General features: G+C 43.9%; 1 protein-coding gene across 26 annotated transcripts in view; it reads right to left on the reverse strand.

The window, feature by feature from the left end:
• The window catches only part of ablim1a (actin binding LIM protein 1a), a 148,862-nt gene that overhangs the window by 48,047 nt on the left and 84,261 nt on the right, over positions 1–16,554 (reverse strand). For all 26 annotated transcript variants that reach the window (XM_036980837.2, XM_090235435.1, XM_021605935.3 and 23 more), the window contains 2 exons: positions 1,378–1,561; positions 9–121 (listed from right to left, as the gene is read on the reverse strand). In XM_036980837.2, coding sequence (XP_036836732.2) covers positions 9–121; positions 1,378–1,561 — 297 coding nt within the window. The remainder of the gene's footprint in view (positions 1–8; positions 122–1,377; positions 1,562–16,554) is intronic.

The raw sequence follows: 16,554 nt of genomic DNA on the forward strand, positions 1-16,554 counted from the left end.
CTACTCACAGTTGGAGTCGATGATGTCTTTGCCGGGTCCTGGGGATGTGGGCTGGACACAGTACTGACACAGACAGTCTTTGCCATTGAAGGTGACCCTATCCCCAGCCGGAAATGGTCGTCTGTGGGAGAGACAGACAGATACATGTTCTAATGGTCAGACACCAAACAGATACAGATGGATAATGTAGCACAGGTCACATTAGGGTATGTTTGGCTGAGAATATCCCATGTATTGAGTAACAGTGTATAATTTTATTTGTTTAACTAGGCAAGTCAGTTAAGAACAAATTCAAATTTTCAATGATGGCTTAGGAATAGTGGGTTAACTGCCTTGTTCATGGACAGAATGACAGATGTTTACCTTATTGTCTCGGGGATTCGATCTAGCAGCCTTTCGGTTACTAGTCCAACGCTCTAACCACTAGGTTACCTACCACCCTGTATGATGACGTGAACGTGTTTCAGCATTGTTGGAGTGACCCTTTTCAAGACCAAATAAATCGATGTAGATAAGAAGATGCAGTCAGGTTGATAAGAAGAGTACAATAAGGTGAACAATAAGAGTAATGAGATAGATAATGAGTAATGCTTCTAGCTCTTGACCAGGGCTCCTTTGAAAAATAGATTCTCAAAAGTACTCTCCTGAATAACTATCATGCTGACTAGACTGAGTACGCACGTGCGTCCTCGTGCGCCATCGCACGCATGTCGATTTTGTCCATCCATACCAGACGATACCAACGAACTCTGAACCAACTTTATTAATTTGGGGACAGTTCGAAACGCATGAAACAATCATGGCCATTTAGCTAGCTAGTTTGCTGTTGCTACCTAGTTTGTCCTGCTATATAAACATTGGGTTGTTATTTTACCTGAAATGCACAAGGTCCTCTACTCCGACAATTAATCCACAGATAAATGGGTAAACCTAGTTACTTTCCTAGTAATCTCTCCTCCTTCATTCTTCTGCTTCTTCTTATTCTTCTTCTTCTTTGGACTTGGTGGTTGGCATCCAACTTTAAGGTGCATTACCACCACCAACTGCACTGGAGTGTGAACCTCAGTTCATCTTTCAATCACCCACGTGGGAATATGCTCCTAAAAACCAATGAGGAGATGGGGGAGGCGGGACTTGCAGCTCTTCAAACGTCAAAAATGTTACAAAGTTCTGTTTTAGCGCCTGGCTATGCAGGCACTCGTTGACGCACTTTAGCAGTTTGGATTAAATGATTGAATAACATGTGTAAATTTATTCTGCAACGCTCACACACATAACGCAAGCAGTATGGTCAGCATGTAAGGGATACATACAGTTCCAAAATAGGAGAATGCAGTTCAAAATAAGTGCCTGTAGGTTTCGGGTGAGGGTTCTTACTTGCAGATGGTGCAGACGAAGCAGGCAGGGTGGTAGGTCTTGCCCAGAGCAGTGACGACCTCTCCCTCCACAAAGTCCCCACAGCCATTGCAGCGCGTCCCGTGCATTCGCTGGTAGTCCAGGGTACACAGGTAGTCTCCATTCTTCATGAAGAAGCCTCCCTGAGCCAGGTCACAGCCACACACTGCAGGGACACAAAAGCAGTCAGTAAGTCATGCTATTCTCTGACAAAGGGTACGATAAAATAAAGTCAAATGCCAATGCCTCTGTGGATATGTAAGGTTAATTATTTATTGTGTTTCCAGAGACAAGAACAATATCTTCCACCGTCAATTATAGAGATATTGAATATAAATAAATTATTAAGAATGCCGCTCCTTGGGTCTTCCCATATGGGATTGCTACCAATGCTGTATTTTGCACTTGTAAATAATGAACAGCGAGCTGCAAATGTATTGGGAAATTGACAAATGTGTTGTTGTATTGGCTCTGTACTCCAACACTTTGGATTTAAAAGGATACAATGACTACGAGGTTAAAGTGCAGACTGTCAGCTTTAATTTAGGGGTATTTTTATCAATATAGGGTGAACTGTTAGGAAATTACTTTTGTTCGTCGTCCCCCCATTTTAGGGGACCAAAAGTATTGGGACAAATTCACTTACAGTGGCAAGAAAAAGTATGTGAACCCTTTGGAATTACCTGGACGTCTGCATAAATTGGTCATACAATTTGATCTGATCTTCATCTAAGTCACAACAATAGACAAACACAGTCTGATTAAACTAATAACACACAACATGTCTTTATTGTACACACCATGTAAACATTCACAGTGCGGGGTGGGAAAAGTATGTAAACCCTTGGTATTAATAACTGGTTGACCCTACATTGGCAGCAATAACCTCAACCAAACATTTTCTGTAGATGCGGATCAAACCTGCACAATGGTCAAGAGGAGTTTTCCTCTTTACAAAACTGTTTCAGTTCAGAAATATTCTTGGGATGCCTGGTGTGACTCGTCTCTCTTAAGGTCATGCCACAGCATCTCAATCGGGTTGAGGTCACGACTTACTGGGCCATTCCAGAAAGCATATTTTCAGCACCTTTTGCGCGCAATGATTACATCAAGCTTGATTACATCAACAAGCTACAAACTTGTTGGATGCTTTTGCTGTTTGTTTTGGTTGTTTGGTGTTTCAGATTATTTTTTGCCCAATAGAAATTAATTGTATATAATGTATTGGGACATTATGGAGCCACTTTAATTGTAAATAAGAATATAATATGTTTCTTAACACTTCTACATTAATGTGGACGCTACGATGATTATGGACAGTCCTGAATTAATCTTGAATAGTGATGAGTGAGAAATATTATACCCCCCAAAAATGCTAACCTACCCTGTTATTGTAATGGTGAGAGGTTAGCATGTCTTGGGGGTATGATATGTGTGTGTCTGTGACTTTCTCACTCATCGTTATTCACGATTAAGCCTACCGTGTCGGCATAGGTTTGATTCCAGCCCATGCCAATCTGGCACAAATGACTTGATTGACTTGATTTAGTTACACATTTCAAATATGGTCAGTCTAGGGATTTTTACCCTCAACCTTCACAAGAAATGTTGCATTACTTTTGCATTACATAAATAGGAGGAAAAAACAACAGTAGGCTGCACCAAAATTTGCTTCCATTCACACAAAATGTTGGGTAAATTGCCACAGTAGATTTGCCATGATAAATGAGGAAATACTTTATTTCTATTGTACAGATGTCAAATAGATAAATTGCTCTTAGTCTGTTCAAAAAGGACTAAGTTGTTCCAATGACAATACCAACCAGAGGGTGAAACTACAGTGCATTCAGAAATAATTCAGACCCCTTGACTTTAGACATTTTGTTACGTTACAGCCCTATTCCAAAATTGATTAAATAAACAATGTCTCATCATTCTACACACACATCATTCTACACACACACATTCTACACACACATACCCCATAATGACAAAACAACAAGGTTTTTAAATTTATTGCAAATTTATATAGAGAAATAAAAAGCGTATTTGCATTTACAAGTATTCAGACCTTTTGCTTTGAGACTTGAAATTGAGCTCAGGTGCATCCTGTTTCCGTTGATCATCCTTGAGATGTTTTACACCTTTATTGGAGTCCACCTGTGGTAATTTCAGTTGATTGGACATGATTTGGAAAAGCACACACCTGTCTATATAAGGTCCTACAGTTAACAGTACATGTCAGAGCAAAAAAATTAAGCAATGAGGTTGAAGGAATTGTCCGTAAAGCTCAGAGACAAGATTGTGTCAAAGCACATATCTGGGGAAGGGTCCAAAACATTTCTGCAGCATGGAAGGTCCCCAAGAATACAGTGGAAGAAGTTAGGAAACACCAAGACTTAAAGCTGGCCTCCCTGGCCAAACTGAGCAATCAGGGGAGAAGTGCCTTGGTCAGGGAGGTGACCAAGAACCTGATGGTCACTCTTCCGGCGCCGACAGAGATGGCCGCCTCGCTTCGCGTTCCTAGGAAACTATACAGTTTTTTGTTTTTTTACGTGTTATTTCTTACATTAGTACCCCAGGTCATCTTAGGTTTCATTACATACAGTCGAGAAGAACTACTGAATATAAGATCAGCGTCAACTCACCATCAGTACGACCAAGAATATGTTTTTCGCGACGCGGATCCTGTGTTCTGCCTTACAAACAGGACAACGGAATGGACTCCATGCAGCGACCCAAAAAAACGACTCCGAAAAAGAGGAGAACGAGGCGGTCTTCTGGTCAGACTCCGGAGACGGGCACACCGTGCACCACTCCCTAGCATTCTTCTTGCCAATGTCCAGTCTCTTGACAACAAGGTTGATGAAATCGGAGCAAGGGTAGCATTCCAGAGGGACATCAGAGACTGTAACGTTCTTTGCTTCACGGAAACATGGCTCACTGGAGAGGCGCTATCCGAGGCGGTGCTGCCAACGGGTTTCGCCACGCATCGCGCCGACAGAAACAAACATCTTTCTGGTAAGAAGAGTGGCGGGGGCGTATGCCTCATGACTAACGAGACATGGTGTGATGAAAGAAACATACAGGAACTCAAATCCTTCTGTTCACCTGATTTAGAATTCCTCACAATCAAATGTAGACCGCATTATCTACCAAGAGAATTATCTTCGATTATAATCACAGCCGTATACATCCCCCCCCAAGCAGACACATCGATGGCTCTGAACAAACTTTATTTAACTCTTTGCAAACTGGAAACCATTTATCCGGAGGCTGCATTCATTGTTGCTGGGGATTTTAACAAGGCTAATCTGAAAACAAGACTCCCTAAATTTTATCAGCATATCGATTGCGCAACCAGGGGTGGTAAAACCTTGGATCATTGTTCCTCTAACTTCCGCGACGCATATAAGGCCCTGCCCCGCCCCCCTTTCGGAAAAGCTGACCACGACTCCATTTTGTTGATCCCTGCCTACAGACAGAAACTAAAACAAGAGGCTCCCACGCTGAGGTCTGTCCAACGCTGGTCCGACCAAGCTGACTCCACACTCCAAGACTGCTTCCATAACGTGGACTGGGATATGTTTCGTATTGCGTCAGATTACAATATTGACGAATACGCTGATTCGGTGTGCGAGTTCATTAGAACGTGCGTTGAAGATGTCGTTCCCATAGCAACGATTAAAACATTCCCTAACCAGAAACCGTGGATTGATGGCAGCATTCGCGTGAAAACTGAAAGCGCGAACCACTGCTTTTAATCAGGGCAAGGTGTCTGGTAACATGACCGAATACAAACAGTGCAGCTATTCCCTCCGCAAGGCTATCAAACAAGCTAAGCGTCAGTACAGAGACAAAGTAGAATCTCAATTCAACGGCTCAGACACAAGAGGCATGTGGCAGGGTCTACAGTCAATCACGGACTACAAGAAGAAATCCAGCCCAGTCACGGACCAGGATGTCTTGCTCCCATGCAGACTAAATAACTTTTTTGCCCGATTTGAGGACAATTCAGTGCCACTGACACGGCCTGCAACGAAAACATGCGGTCTCTCCTTCACTGCAGCCGAGGTGAGTAAGACATTTAAACGTGTTAACCCTCGCAAGGCTGCAGGCCCAGACGGCATCCCCAGCCGCGCCCTCAGAGCATGCGCAGACCAGCTGGCCGGTGTGTTTACGGACATATTCAATCAATCCCTATACCAGTCTGCTGTTCCCACATGCTTCAAGAGGGCCACCATTGTTCCTGTTCCCAAGAAAGCTAAGGTAACTGAGCTAAATGACTACCGCCCCGTAGCACTCACTTCCGTCATCATGAAGTGCTTTGAGAGACTAGTCAAGGACCATATCACCTTCACCCTACCTGACACCCTAGACCCACTCCAATTTGCTTACTGCCCAAATAGGTCCACAGACGATGCAATCTCAACCACACTGCACACTGCCTTAACCCATCTGGACAAGAGGATGCTGTTCATCGACTACAGCTCAGCATTCAACACCATAGTACCCTCCAAGCTCGTCATCAAGCTCGAGACCCTGGGTCTCGACCCCGCCCTGTGCAACTGGGTACTGGACTTCCTGACGGGCCGCCCCCAGGTGGTGAGGGTAGGCAACAACATCTCCTCCCCGCTGATCCTCAACACTGGGGCCCCACAAGGGTGCGTTCTGAGCCCTCTCCTGTACTCCCTGTTCACCCACGACTGCGTGGCCACACACGCCTCCAACTCAATCATCAAGTTTGCGGACGACACAACAGTGGTAGGCTTGATTACCAACAATGACGAGACGGCCTACAGGGAGGAGGTGAGGGCCCTCGGAGTGTGGTGTCAGGAAAATAACCTCACACTCAACGTCAACAAAACTAAGGAGATGATTGTGGACTTCAGGAAACAGCAGAGGGAACACCCCCCTATCCACATCGATGGAACAGTAGTGGAGAGGGTAGCAAGTTTTAAGTTCCTCGGCATACACATCACAGACAAACTGAATTGGTCCACTCACACAGACAGCATCAGCGCCTCACGCAGCAGCGCCTCTTCAACCTCAGGAGGCTGAAGAAATTCGGCTTGTCACCAAAAGCACTCACAAACTTCTACAGATGCACAATTTGAGAGCATCCTGGCGGGCTGTATCACCGCCTGGTACGGCAACTGCTCCGCCCTCAATCGTAAGGCTCTCCAGAGGGTAGTGAGATCTGCAAAACGCATCACCGGGGGCAAACTACCTGCCCTCCAGGACACCTACACCACCCGATGTTACAGGAAGGCCATAAAGATCATCAAGGACATCAACCACCCGAGCCACTGCCTGTTCACCCCGCTATCATCCAGAAGGCAAGGTCAGTACAGGTGCATCAAAGCTGGGACCGAGAGACTGAAAAACAGCTTCTATCTCAAGGCCATCAGACTGTTAAACAGCCACCACTAACATTGAGTGGCTGCTGCCAACACACTGACATTGACACTGACTCAACTCCAGCCACTTTAATAATGGGAATTGATGGGAAATGATGTAAATATATCACTAGCCACTTTAAACAATGCTACCTTATATAATGTTACTTACCCTACATTATTCATCTCATATGCATACGTATATACTGTACTCTATATCATCGACTGCATCCTTATGTAATACATGTATCACTAGCCACTTTAACTATGCCACTTTGTTTACATACTCATCTCATATGTATATACTGTACTCGATACCATCTACTGTATCTTGCCTATGCTGCCCTGTACCATCACTCATTCATATATCTTTATGTACATATTCTTTATCCCCTTACACTGTGTATAAGACAGTAGTTTTGGAATTGTTAGTTAGATTACTTGTTGGTTATTACTGCATTGTCGGAACTAGAAGCACAAGCATTTCGCTACACTCGCATTAACATCTGCTAACCATGTTTATGTGACAAATAAATTTGATTTGATTTGATTTGATTTGACAGAGATCTAGTTTGCCAAAATGTACCTATAGACTCTCAGACTATGAGAAACAATATTCTCTGGTCTGATGAAACCAAGATTGAACACTTTGACTTGAATGCCAAGCGTCATGTCTGGAGGAAATCTGGCACCATTCCTATGGTGAAGCTGTGGGGATGTTTTTCAGCAGCAGTGACTGGGAGACTAGTCAGGATTGAAGGAAAGATGAAAGAAGCAAAGCACAGAGAAATATTTGATGAAAACCTGCTCCAGTGCTCAGGACTACAGACTGGGGCGAAGGTTCACCTTCCAACAGGACAACGACCTGAAGCACACAGCCAAGACGACACTTTGAGACAATTCTCTGAATGTCCTTGAGTGGCCCAGCCAGAGCCCGGACTTGAACCCGTTCAAACATCTCAGGAGACTTGAAAATAGCTGCGCAGCGACGCTCCCCATCCAACCTGACATAGCTGCAGAGCAGAATGGGAGAAACTCCCCAAATTCAGGTGTGCCAAGCTTGTAGGGTCATACCCAAGAAGACTTGAGGCTGTAATCGCTGCCAAAGGTGCTTCAATAAAGTACTGTGTAAAGGGTCTGAATACTTACGTATGTAAATGTGATATTTCGGTTCTCTTTTTCAATACATTTGCAAACATTTCTAAAAAACTATTTTTGCTTTGTCATTATTGGTTATTGTGTGTAGTTTGAGGGAATATAAACAATGTAATACATTTTAGAATTAGCCTGTAACGCAACAAAATTCTGTATCAGAAACCGTTCACTCCAAACAGAAAATGCAAATAAGAGTTTCCATGGGAAACAGGTAGGTACCTCCCCATTTTGGACTGTTTGCATCCGTTTGGTTCTTCAACGGTTTCCGGACTGAGTACACCCCAGGTGGTCTCCAATGAAGACTGACATCAAATCAAGACTGTACAGTTTCAATTACGGTCTTATTCAAAGTTGACTTAATATCTATCAATGTGCTCAATTTCATTGAAAGTTAAATGGTAGTCAAAACATTGGAATAATTTTACAATTTCAATAGCATTCATAAATAACGTTTACAAGTGAATGCAGACTAAAAAGATTTGCATCAAGTGTGATGTTTAATGAATGAAATGAATGAAATAACAAGGTGGCTCAGGTAAGTGTTACAGTTAAACAACAACCAATATCGACATTTCAATATCATGTAACTAATATGCAAATCAGACACATTTCAGCATGGAATTAAACATCATTGTAGGTATGATTGCCATAGTCAACTCAATCATCTTTTTCCTGCCAAGGTAGGATTTAGCCTCCATCCTCTACCTCCGAACCTCTCCACTTTGAAGGTTATTTTATTTTCTTGGCTGGCCCATTCTCCTCCCCCTCGGTTGTGCCGATACAAGCTGTAAATAAAAATACACACACCACGTTTTTTTGTTTCTAGTACATGGCACAAAAAGCTTACTGAAAAGCTTAGTATGACAGATGTGCTTTTAGGCCTTGTCAAAAAAACAGAGAGAGAGAGAGAGAGAGAGAGAGACACACACACACACACACACACACACACACACAGAAAGAGAGAGAGATAGAGAGAAATGGAATGCTAGCTACATGGTTAACACTGCATCTAGTCCTCGTTCCGCAGACAAAGGACCACCCCTGCTCCGGTGTCTGAGGCGTCCATCTGTTCCAACAAAGCGACGAGTAGGATCAGGATGAACGAGGATGAGTCCAGAGGTGTCTCTCTGTCCCTTAAGCTCCATGAATGCCCTGTCAGCAATGGGAGTCCAGCAAAAACGGGTCTGGGACTTGCGTGTCAGGACCGTGAGATGCGCTGCCACCGCACCAAAGTTGCGTATTAAACACCCTAAAAAAAATTGGCAAACCTGAGGAACCACTGGACTTGCTTGAGTGAGGTGGGACGGGGCCAGTCGGTGACCGCCTCAACCTTTACGAGGTCCATTTTGATGCCTGTGGTGGAGATAATGTGACCCAGGAAGGAAACTTGGGATATGCGATACTCACACTTCTCTATCTTGACATTGTTGACTCTGCAGGAGGCCTCTCAGGACATCCACAGTAGACCGCAGTAGAGGCAGCAACCTTTGCGCATTGGCCTTTCACGCACCTGTGGGCTCCGTCCCAGCTGCATGGGAACCTGAATGCTGGGTTCGGGGGGGGGGGGGGGGGGGGGGGGGGTTGGGGTGCTCAGAAAACCGGGATACTGGGGTGGTGTCAAAAATGCGGTTCCCTTTGAGGCCAGTTCATCATTGATTGAGGTAGACAAACCCTGGTGGAAAGCGATGACCAGGGCCTCGGTATTCCACCCACTCTCGGCGGCGAGGGTGCGGAACTCAATGGCGAAGTCAACAACTGGTCTGGCCCCTTGGCGGATATTGAACAGTTGACTGGCCACTTCTCGTCCGCCGTTCAGGGTGGTCAAAGACTCATCGCTGCTCGGGAAAATGAAGGCTAATAACTGTAGCTCGAACACCAGAGAACACTCAGTGAGGAACCCTTGCATCTTTCCAGGTGGCCAGCACACAACTTGGTTTGCTGGGATCTTGGGTTCCTGGTTCAAGTTTCTTTGAGGAACTACGGCGATGCCTGTAGCGCTGAGCGATAAGACTTAGACACTGGCTCCTCCTGGGTTGAGGCTGCACTGTGGTTGGAGGGAGTCGATAAGTGTCTGCAGGGTTTCTGATATTTGGGAGAGTTATTATTGCTTCTGCCCCAGCAGTGCTCCTTGTTGGGTTACAACATTATTTATCTGGGTGAAGCTTGCTGTGACATGGTAAGGTTGGACCCAGGTGCAGAGAAGAAACCAGATGAGGAATCAGTGGTTAAGGATAAACATAATACTTTACTGAGCAAATTGGACACACTTGAGTGCACACTTGAGTGTCGTTAATGTCTCGAAGGATGGTCTCTGCTGTCCTCTGGTTACAGGTGGAACCATGACATACTGTATGCAACGAGCCACATTCACTCCCAAGGATGAATTGACCCAGAGAGAGAGAGAGAGAGAATAACGTTTATTTGGATTACGGCTCAGAGATTAGTTAGATTAGATTAGTTAGATTTCGATGAGTTTTTCTCTGAGCGTAGCATGCAACGGGTTCCTCTATAGACACACACAAATACCACCTTGGGTTTGTGTTCTGTGTGTGTGTGTGTGTGTGTGTGTGTGTGTGTGTGTGTGTGTGTGTGTGTGTGTGTGTACAGTATTTGTGTATGTGGAGGATAGGGACTGTGGGAGTATGTTTCAAACAAACTGACTAAAGACCTGGCATTAAACAAGTCATGTGTGTTGATGATTCAACCATATACGCATCAACAACCACAGATAATGAAGTCACTGAAACCCTTAAAAAATAGTTGTTTGGAATCGGTGGCCAGTAATAAACTGGTCCTGAACATCTCTAAAACTAAGAGCATTGTATTTAGTACAAATCATTCCTTAAGTTCTAGACCTCAGCTGAATCTGGTAATGAATGGTGTGGCTGTTGAACAAGTTGAGGAGACTAAATTACTTGGCGTTACCTTGGATTGTAACTGTCATGGTCAAAACATATAGATTCAATGGTTGTAAAGATGGGGAGAGGTCTGTCCTTTAAAGAGATGCTCTGCTTTTTTGACACCACACTGCAAAAAAGCAAGTTCTGCAGCCTCTAGTTTTGTTTAATCTTGATTATTGTCCAGTCGTGCGGTCCAGTGCTGCAAGAAAATATCTACTTAAGATGCAGCTGGCCCAGAACAGGGCTGCACGTTTTTCATTGTAATCAGAGGCCTAATATTAATACTATGCATGCCAGTCTCTCTTGGATAAGAGTTGAGGACTGACTGCATCACTTCTTCTTTTTATATAAGAAAGATTCATGTGTTGAAAATCCCAAATAGTTTCACAGTCAACTTACACAGAGTTCTGACACACACTCTTACCCCAACATACGTGCCACCAGGGGTCTTTTCACAGTCCCCAAATCCAGAACACATTCAAGAAAGCGTACAGTATGATATAGAGCCCTTATTGCATGGAACTTCCTTCCATCTCATATTGCTCAAATTAACAGCAAACCTGGTTTCAAAAGACAGATGAAGCAACACCTCACGAACAAAGGCTCTCCCCTATCTGACCTAGATACAGTAGTTTACGTGCATTCATTGATGTGTAGGTTACGTGTGCCTTTTAAAAAAAAGTATGCATTTCTGTCCTTGAGTTGTTCTTGTCTATTGATGTTCTGTATTATGTCATGTTTCAGGTTTCGTGTGGACCTCAGGAAGAGTAGCTGCTGCTTTTGCAACAGCTAATGGGGATATCACAGAGGAATCACAGGGAATATCACAGAGGATATAGTAAAACCACGCACACATTTTTAGCATAATACATTTTTCTGACTAATGTACATGTAGGAGCAAGCATGTTGCAACAACAATGCAAATTAAGTTTAAGGGGGCATCCCAAATTGTAACCTATTCCCTATATGGTGCACTCCTTTTAACCAGGGAGCATGGTGCTCTGATCAACAGTAGTGCACTGTATAGGGAATACGGTACCATTTGGGATACAGCCAAAGACAACAGAATCAACAATTGGACAGTTGCTTTTACACTTAAGAGGATAGCTCTAATGTTTTCTTACTAACCTTACTCTGCTACCTGACAACTTTACGGTTTTTACTTTTTAATTATCGTTTATATTTTTAGTTTTTCCCTCACTCAACTTTTTTTCATTCAACTTTTTCACTCCGGACGCTTATATGGACGTGGATCGTCAGGACCTCCACCAGCCAAAGCTAAGTAGTAACATTAAAATGATGCCTTCTAATTGCAGTCGCTGTACTCGTAACATACAAGAGAACGATCGCCTTGCGGCGAGGATAGCTGTGCTACAAGCCCAGCTTCAGACGCAATCGTTAGGCAAGGGTAATTTCAGTGTAGGAAAGGATGAAACAGCGTCTGTGCCACCAGTAAGTACAGATAGTAGTATAAATCCCCATCGCACGGTCCCTGCAGCAGAACAACTTTCTCATGACTTCTGGAGGGAAATGCTGTAGGAATGCTCAACCGGTGTCGCTCATTCAGCCGACAAAAACTTTCAACCGGTTCTCCCCATTAAGCAGCGAGTCGGAGTCAGAGGCCGAGCCTTCTCTGGTCTCTACTCCTCCCGTTATGGGGTCTGAAACGCCGAAACCTCCCACCATTAGCTCTGACAAATTGAAAACCCTGGTCATTGGCGACTCCATCACCCACACTATTAGACTTAAAACGAATCATCCAGCGATCACACACTGTTTACCAGGGGGCAGGGCTGCTGATGTTAAGGCTAATCTGAAGATGGTGCTGGCTAAAGCTATAACTGGTGAGTGTAGAGAGTATAGAGATAATGTTATCCACATCGGCACCAACGATGTTAGGATGAAAGAGTAAGAGGTCACCAAGCGCAACATAGCTTCAGCGTGTAAATCAGCTAGAAAGATGTGTCGGCATCGAGTAATTGTCTCTGGCCCCTTCCCAGTTAGGGGGAGTGATGAGCTCTACAGCAGAGTCTCACAACTCAATCGCTAGTTGAAAACTGTTTTCTGCCCCTCCCAAAAGATAGAATTTGTAGATAATTGGCCCTCTTTCTGGGACTCACCCACAAACAGGACCAAGCATGGCCTGTTGAGGAGTGACGGACTCCATCTTAGCTGGAGGGGTGCTCTCATCTTATCTACAAACATAGACAGGGCTCTAACTCCCCTAGCTCCACAATGAAATAGGGTGCAGGCCAGGCAGCAGGCTGTTAGCCTGCACAGTCAGCTCAGCTATCCCCATTGAGACCATGTCTGTGCTTCAACCTAGGTTGGGCAAAACTAAACATGGTGGTGTTCGCCTTAGCTATCTCACTAGAATAAAGACCTCCTCCATTCCTGCCATTATTGAAAGAGATTGTGATACCTCACATCTCAAAACAGGGCTACTTAATGTTAGATCCCTCACTTCCAAGGCAGTTATAGCCAATTAACTATTCACTGATCATGATCTTGATGTGATTGGCATGACTGAAACTTGGCTTAAGCCTGATGAATTTACTGTGTTAAATGAGGCCTCACCTCCTGGTTACACTAGTGACCATATCCCCCGCGGGGGATCCTTCCACACTCTTCCAAACTCTCTCTGCCTACCCAAGGTCATCAGAGGACAAAAATCAGTTAACCACCTAACTGAGGAACTCAATTTAACCTTTCGCAATACTCTAGATGCAGTCGCACCCCTAAAAACTAAAAATATTTGTCATAAGAAACTAGCTCCCTGGAATAAAGAAAAGAGCCGAGTTCTGAAGCAAGCTTCCAGAAAATTGGAACGGAAATGGCGCCACACCAAACTGGATGTCTTACAACTAGCTTGGAAAGACAGTACCGTGCAGTATAGAAGAGCCCTCACTGCTGCTCGATCATCCTATTTTTCCAACTTAGTTGAGGAAAATAAGACCAATCCAAAATGTATTTTTAATACTGTTACAAAGCTAACTAAAAAGCAGCATTCCCCAAGAGAGGATGGCTTTCACTTCAGCAGTAATACATTCATGAGATCATGATCATTAGAAAGCAAATTACAGACTCCTCTTTAAATCTGCGTATTCCTCCAAAGCTCAGTTGTCCTGAGTCTGCACAACTCTACCAGGACCTAGGATCAAGCGAGACGCTAAAGTGTTTTAATACTTTATCTCTTGACACCATGATGAAAATAATCATTGCCTCTAAACCTTCAAGCTGTATGCTGGACCCTATTCCAACTAAACTACTGAAAGAACTGCTTCCTGTGCTTGGCCCTCCTATGTTGAACATAATAAACGTCTCAATATCCACCGGATGTGTACCAAACTCACTAAAAGTGGCAGTAATAAAGCCTTTCTTGAAAAAGCCAAACCTTGACCCAGAAAATATAAAAAACTATCGGCCTATATCGCATCTCCCATTCCTCTCAAAAGTTTTAGAAAAAGGTGTTGCACAGCAACTCACTGCCTTGCTGAAGACAAACAATGTATACGAAATGCTTCTGGTTTTAGACCCTATCATAGCACTGAGACTGCACCTGTGAAGGTGGTAAATTACCTTTTAATGGCATCAGACCGAGGCTCTGCATCTGTCCTCCTGCTCCTAGACCTTAGTGCTGCTTCAGAAAGATATCAGTTTGTCTCTGTGGATGGTTTGACAAATCAATTGTAAATGTAGGTGTTCCTCAAGGTTCCGTTTTAGGACCACTATTGTTTTCACTATATATTTTACCTCTTGGGGATGTCATTTGAAAACATAATGTTAATTTTCACTTCTATGCGGATGACGCACAGCTGTACATTTCAATTAAACATGGTGAAGCCCCAAAATTGCCCTTGCTGGAAGCCTTTGTTTCAGACATAAGGAAGTGGATGGCTAGAAACGTTCTACTTTTAAACTCAGAAAAAACAGAGATGCTTGTTCTAGGTCCCAAGAAACAAAGAAATCTTCTGTTGAATCTGACAATTAATCGTGATGGTTGTACAGTCGTCTCAAATAAAACTGTGAAGGACCTAGGCATTACTCTGGATGCTGATCTCTCTTTTGACGAACATATCAAGACTGTTTCAAGGACAGCTTTTTTTCCATCTATGTAACATTGCAAAAATCCGAAATTTTCTGTCTAAAAATGATGCAGAAAAATGTATCCATGCTTTTGTCACTACTAGGTTAGACTACTGCAATGCTCTACTTTCCGGCTACCCGAATAAAGCACTAAACAAACTTTAGTTAGTGCTAAATACGGCTGCTAGAATCCTGACTAGAACCAAAACATTTGATCATATTACTCCAGTGCTAGCCTCCCTACACTGGCTTCCTGTTAAGGCAAGGGCTGATTTCAAGGTTTTACTGCTAACCTACAAAGCATTACATGAGCTTGCTCCTACCTATCTTTCCGATTTGGTCCTGCCGTACATACCTACACGTACGCTACAGTCACAAGACGCATGCCTCCTAATTGTCCCTAGAATTCCTAATCAAACAGCTGGAGGCAGGGCTTTCCCTATAGAGCTCCATTTTTATGGAATGGTCTGCCTACCTATGTGAGAGACGCAGACTCTGTCTCAACCTTTAAGTCTTTATTGAAGACTCATCTCTTCAGTGGGTCCTATGATTGATTGTAGTCTGGTCCAGGAGTGTGAAGGTGAACGGAAAGGTACTGGAGCAACGAACCGCCTTGCTGTCTCTGCCTGGCCGGTTCCCCTCTCTCCACTGGGATTCTCTGCCTCTAACCCTATTACAGGGGCTGAGTAATTGGCTTACTGCTGCTCTTCCATGCCGTCCCTAGGAGGGGTGCGTCACTTGAGTGGGTTGAGTCACTGACGTGGTCTTCCTGTCTGGGTTGGCACCCCCCCTTGGGTTGTGCCGTGGCGGAGATCTTTGTAGGCTATACTCGGCCTTGTCTCAGGATGGTACGTTGTTGGTTGAAGATATCCCTCTAGTGGTGTGGGGGCTGTGCTTTGGCAAAGTGGGTGGGGTTATATCCTGCCTGTTTAGACCTGCATTGCTTGCTGTTTGGGGTTTTAGGCTGGGTTTGTGTACAGCACTTTGTGATATCAGCTGATGTAAGAAGTGCTATATAAATACATTTGATTTGATTAGATTCCAACATCTAGTGGAAAGCCTTCACACAAGAGTGGAGTCTGTTATAGTTGAGGGACCAACTATTGGGGGACTAACTCCATGTTATTGCACATGATTTTGGAATGAGATGTATGAGCAGGTGTCCAAATACTTTTGGTAATGTAGTGTTACTCCAAATGAGTGGATTTACTGTAACCACTGCCTGTTCATACTTATTGAAATGATATTATAGCTATGTGACTCTCAATGCCACAGTACTTGCCTTCAAGTAGGATTTGATGACCTGGCTAGCTAACTAGCTAACTGACTAATTGTTATTCTCGCTTGCTGGACTCAGTGTACAGCAGCTGTTTGAAAATATTAACTAATTGGCTGTTCAATCTGTTTATTATAATATTGACAAGGCACTTGTAACTTTGACACAACAGGAGATAAACAGGCCACACACTGTAGTCCTCTGGGCCTTGGGTGAATAAACAAACAGAGACTGTGATTCATTGGGACCAGGCTTTACTTGATGTGCATTAGCTTGGCTCACACTTGGGGCTATAATCAGTGACCTAGTTACCAGCGACAAGCCATTTTCAATGGAAGGAGGA

Source organism: Oncorhynchus mykiss, chromosome 1 (assembly GCF_057628025.1).
Source record: "Oncorhynchus mykiss isolate SJ-2025 chromosome 1, ASM5762802v1, whole genome shotgun sequence".
NCBI classification, from domain to species: Eukaryota; Metazoa; Chordata; class Actinopteri; order Salmoniformes; family Salmonidae; genus Oncorhynchus; species Oncorhynchus mykiss.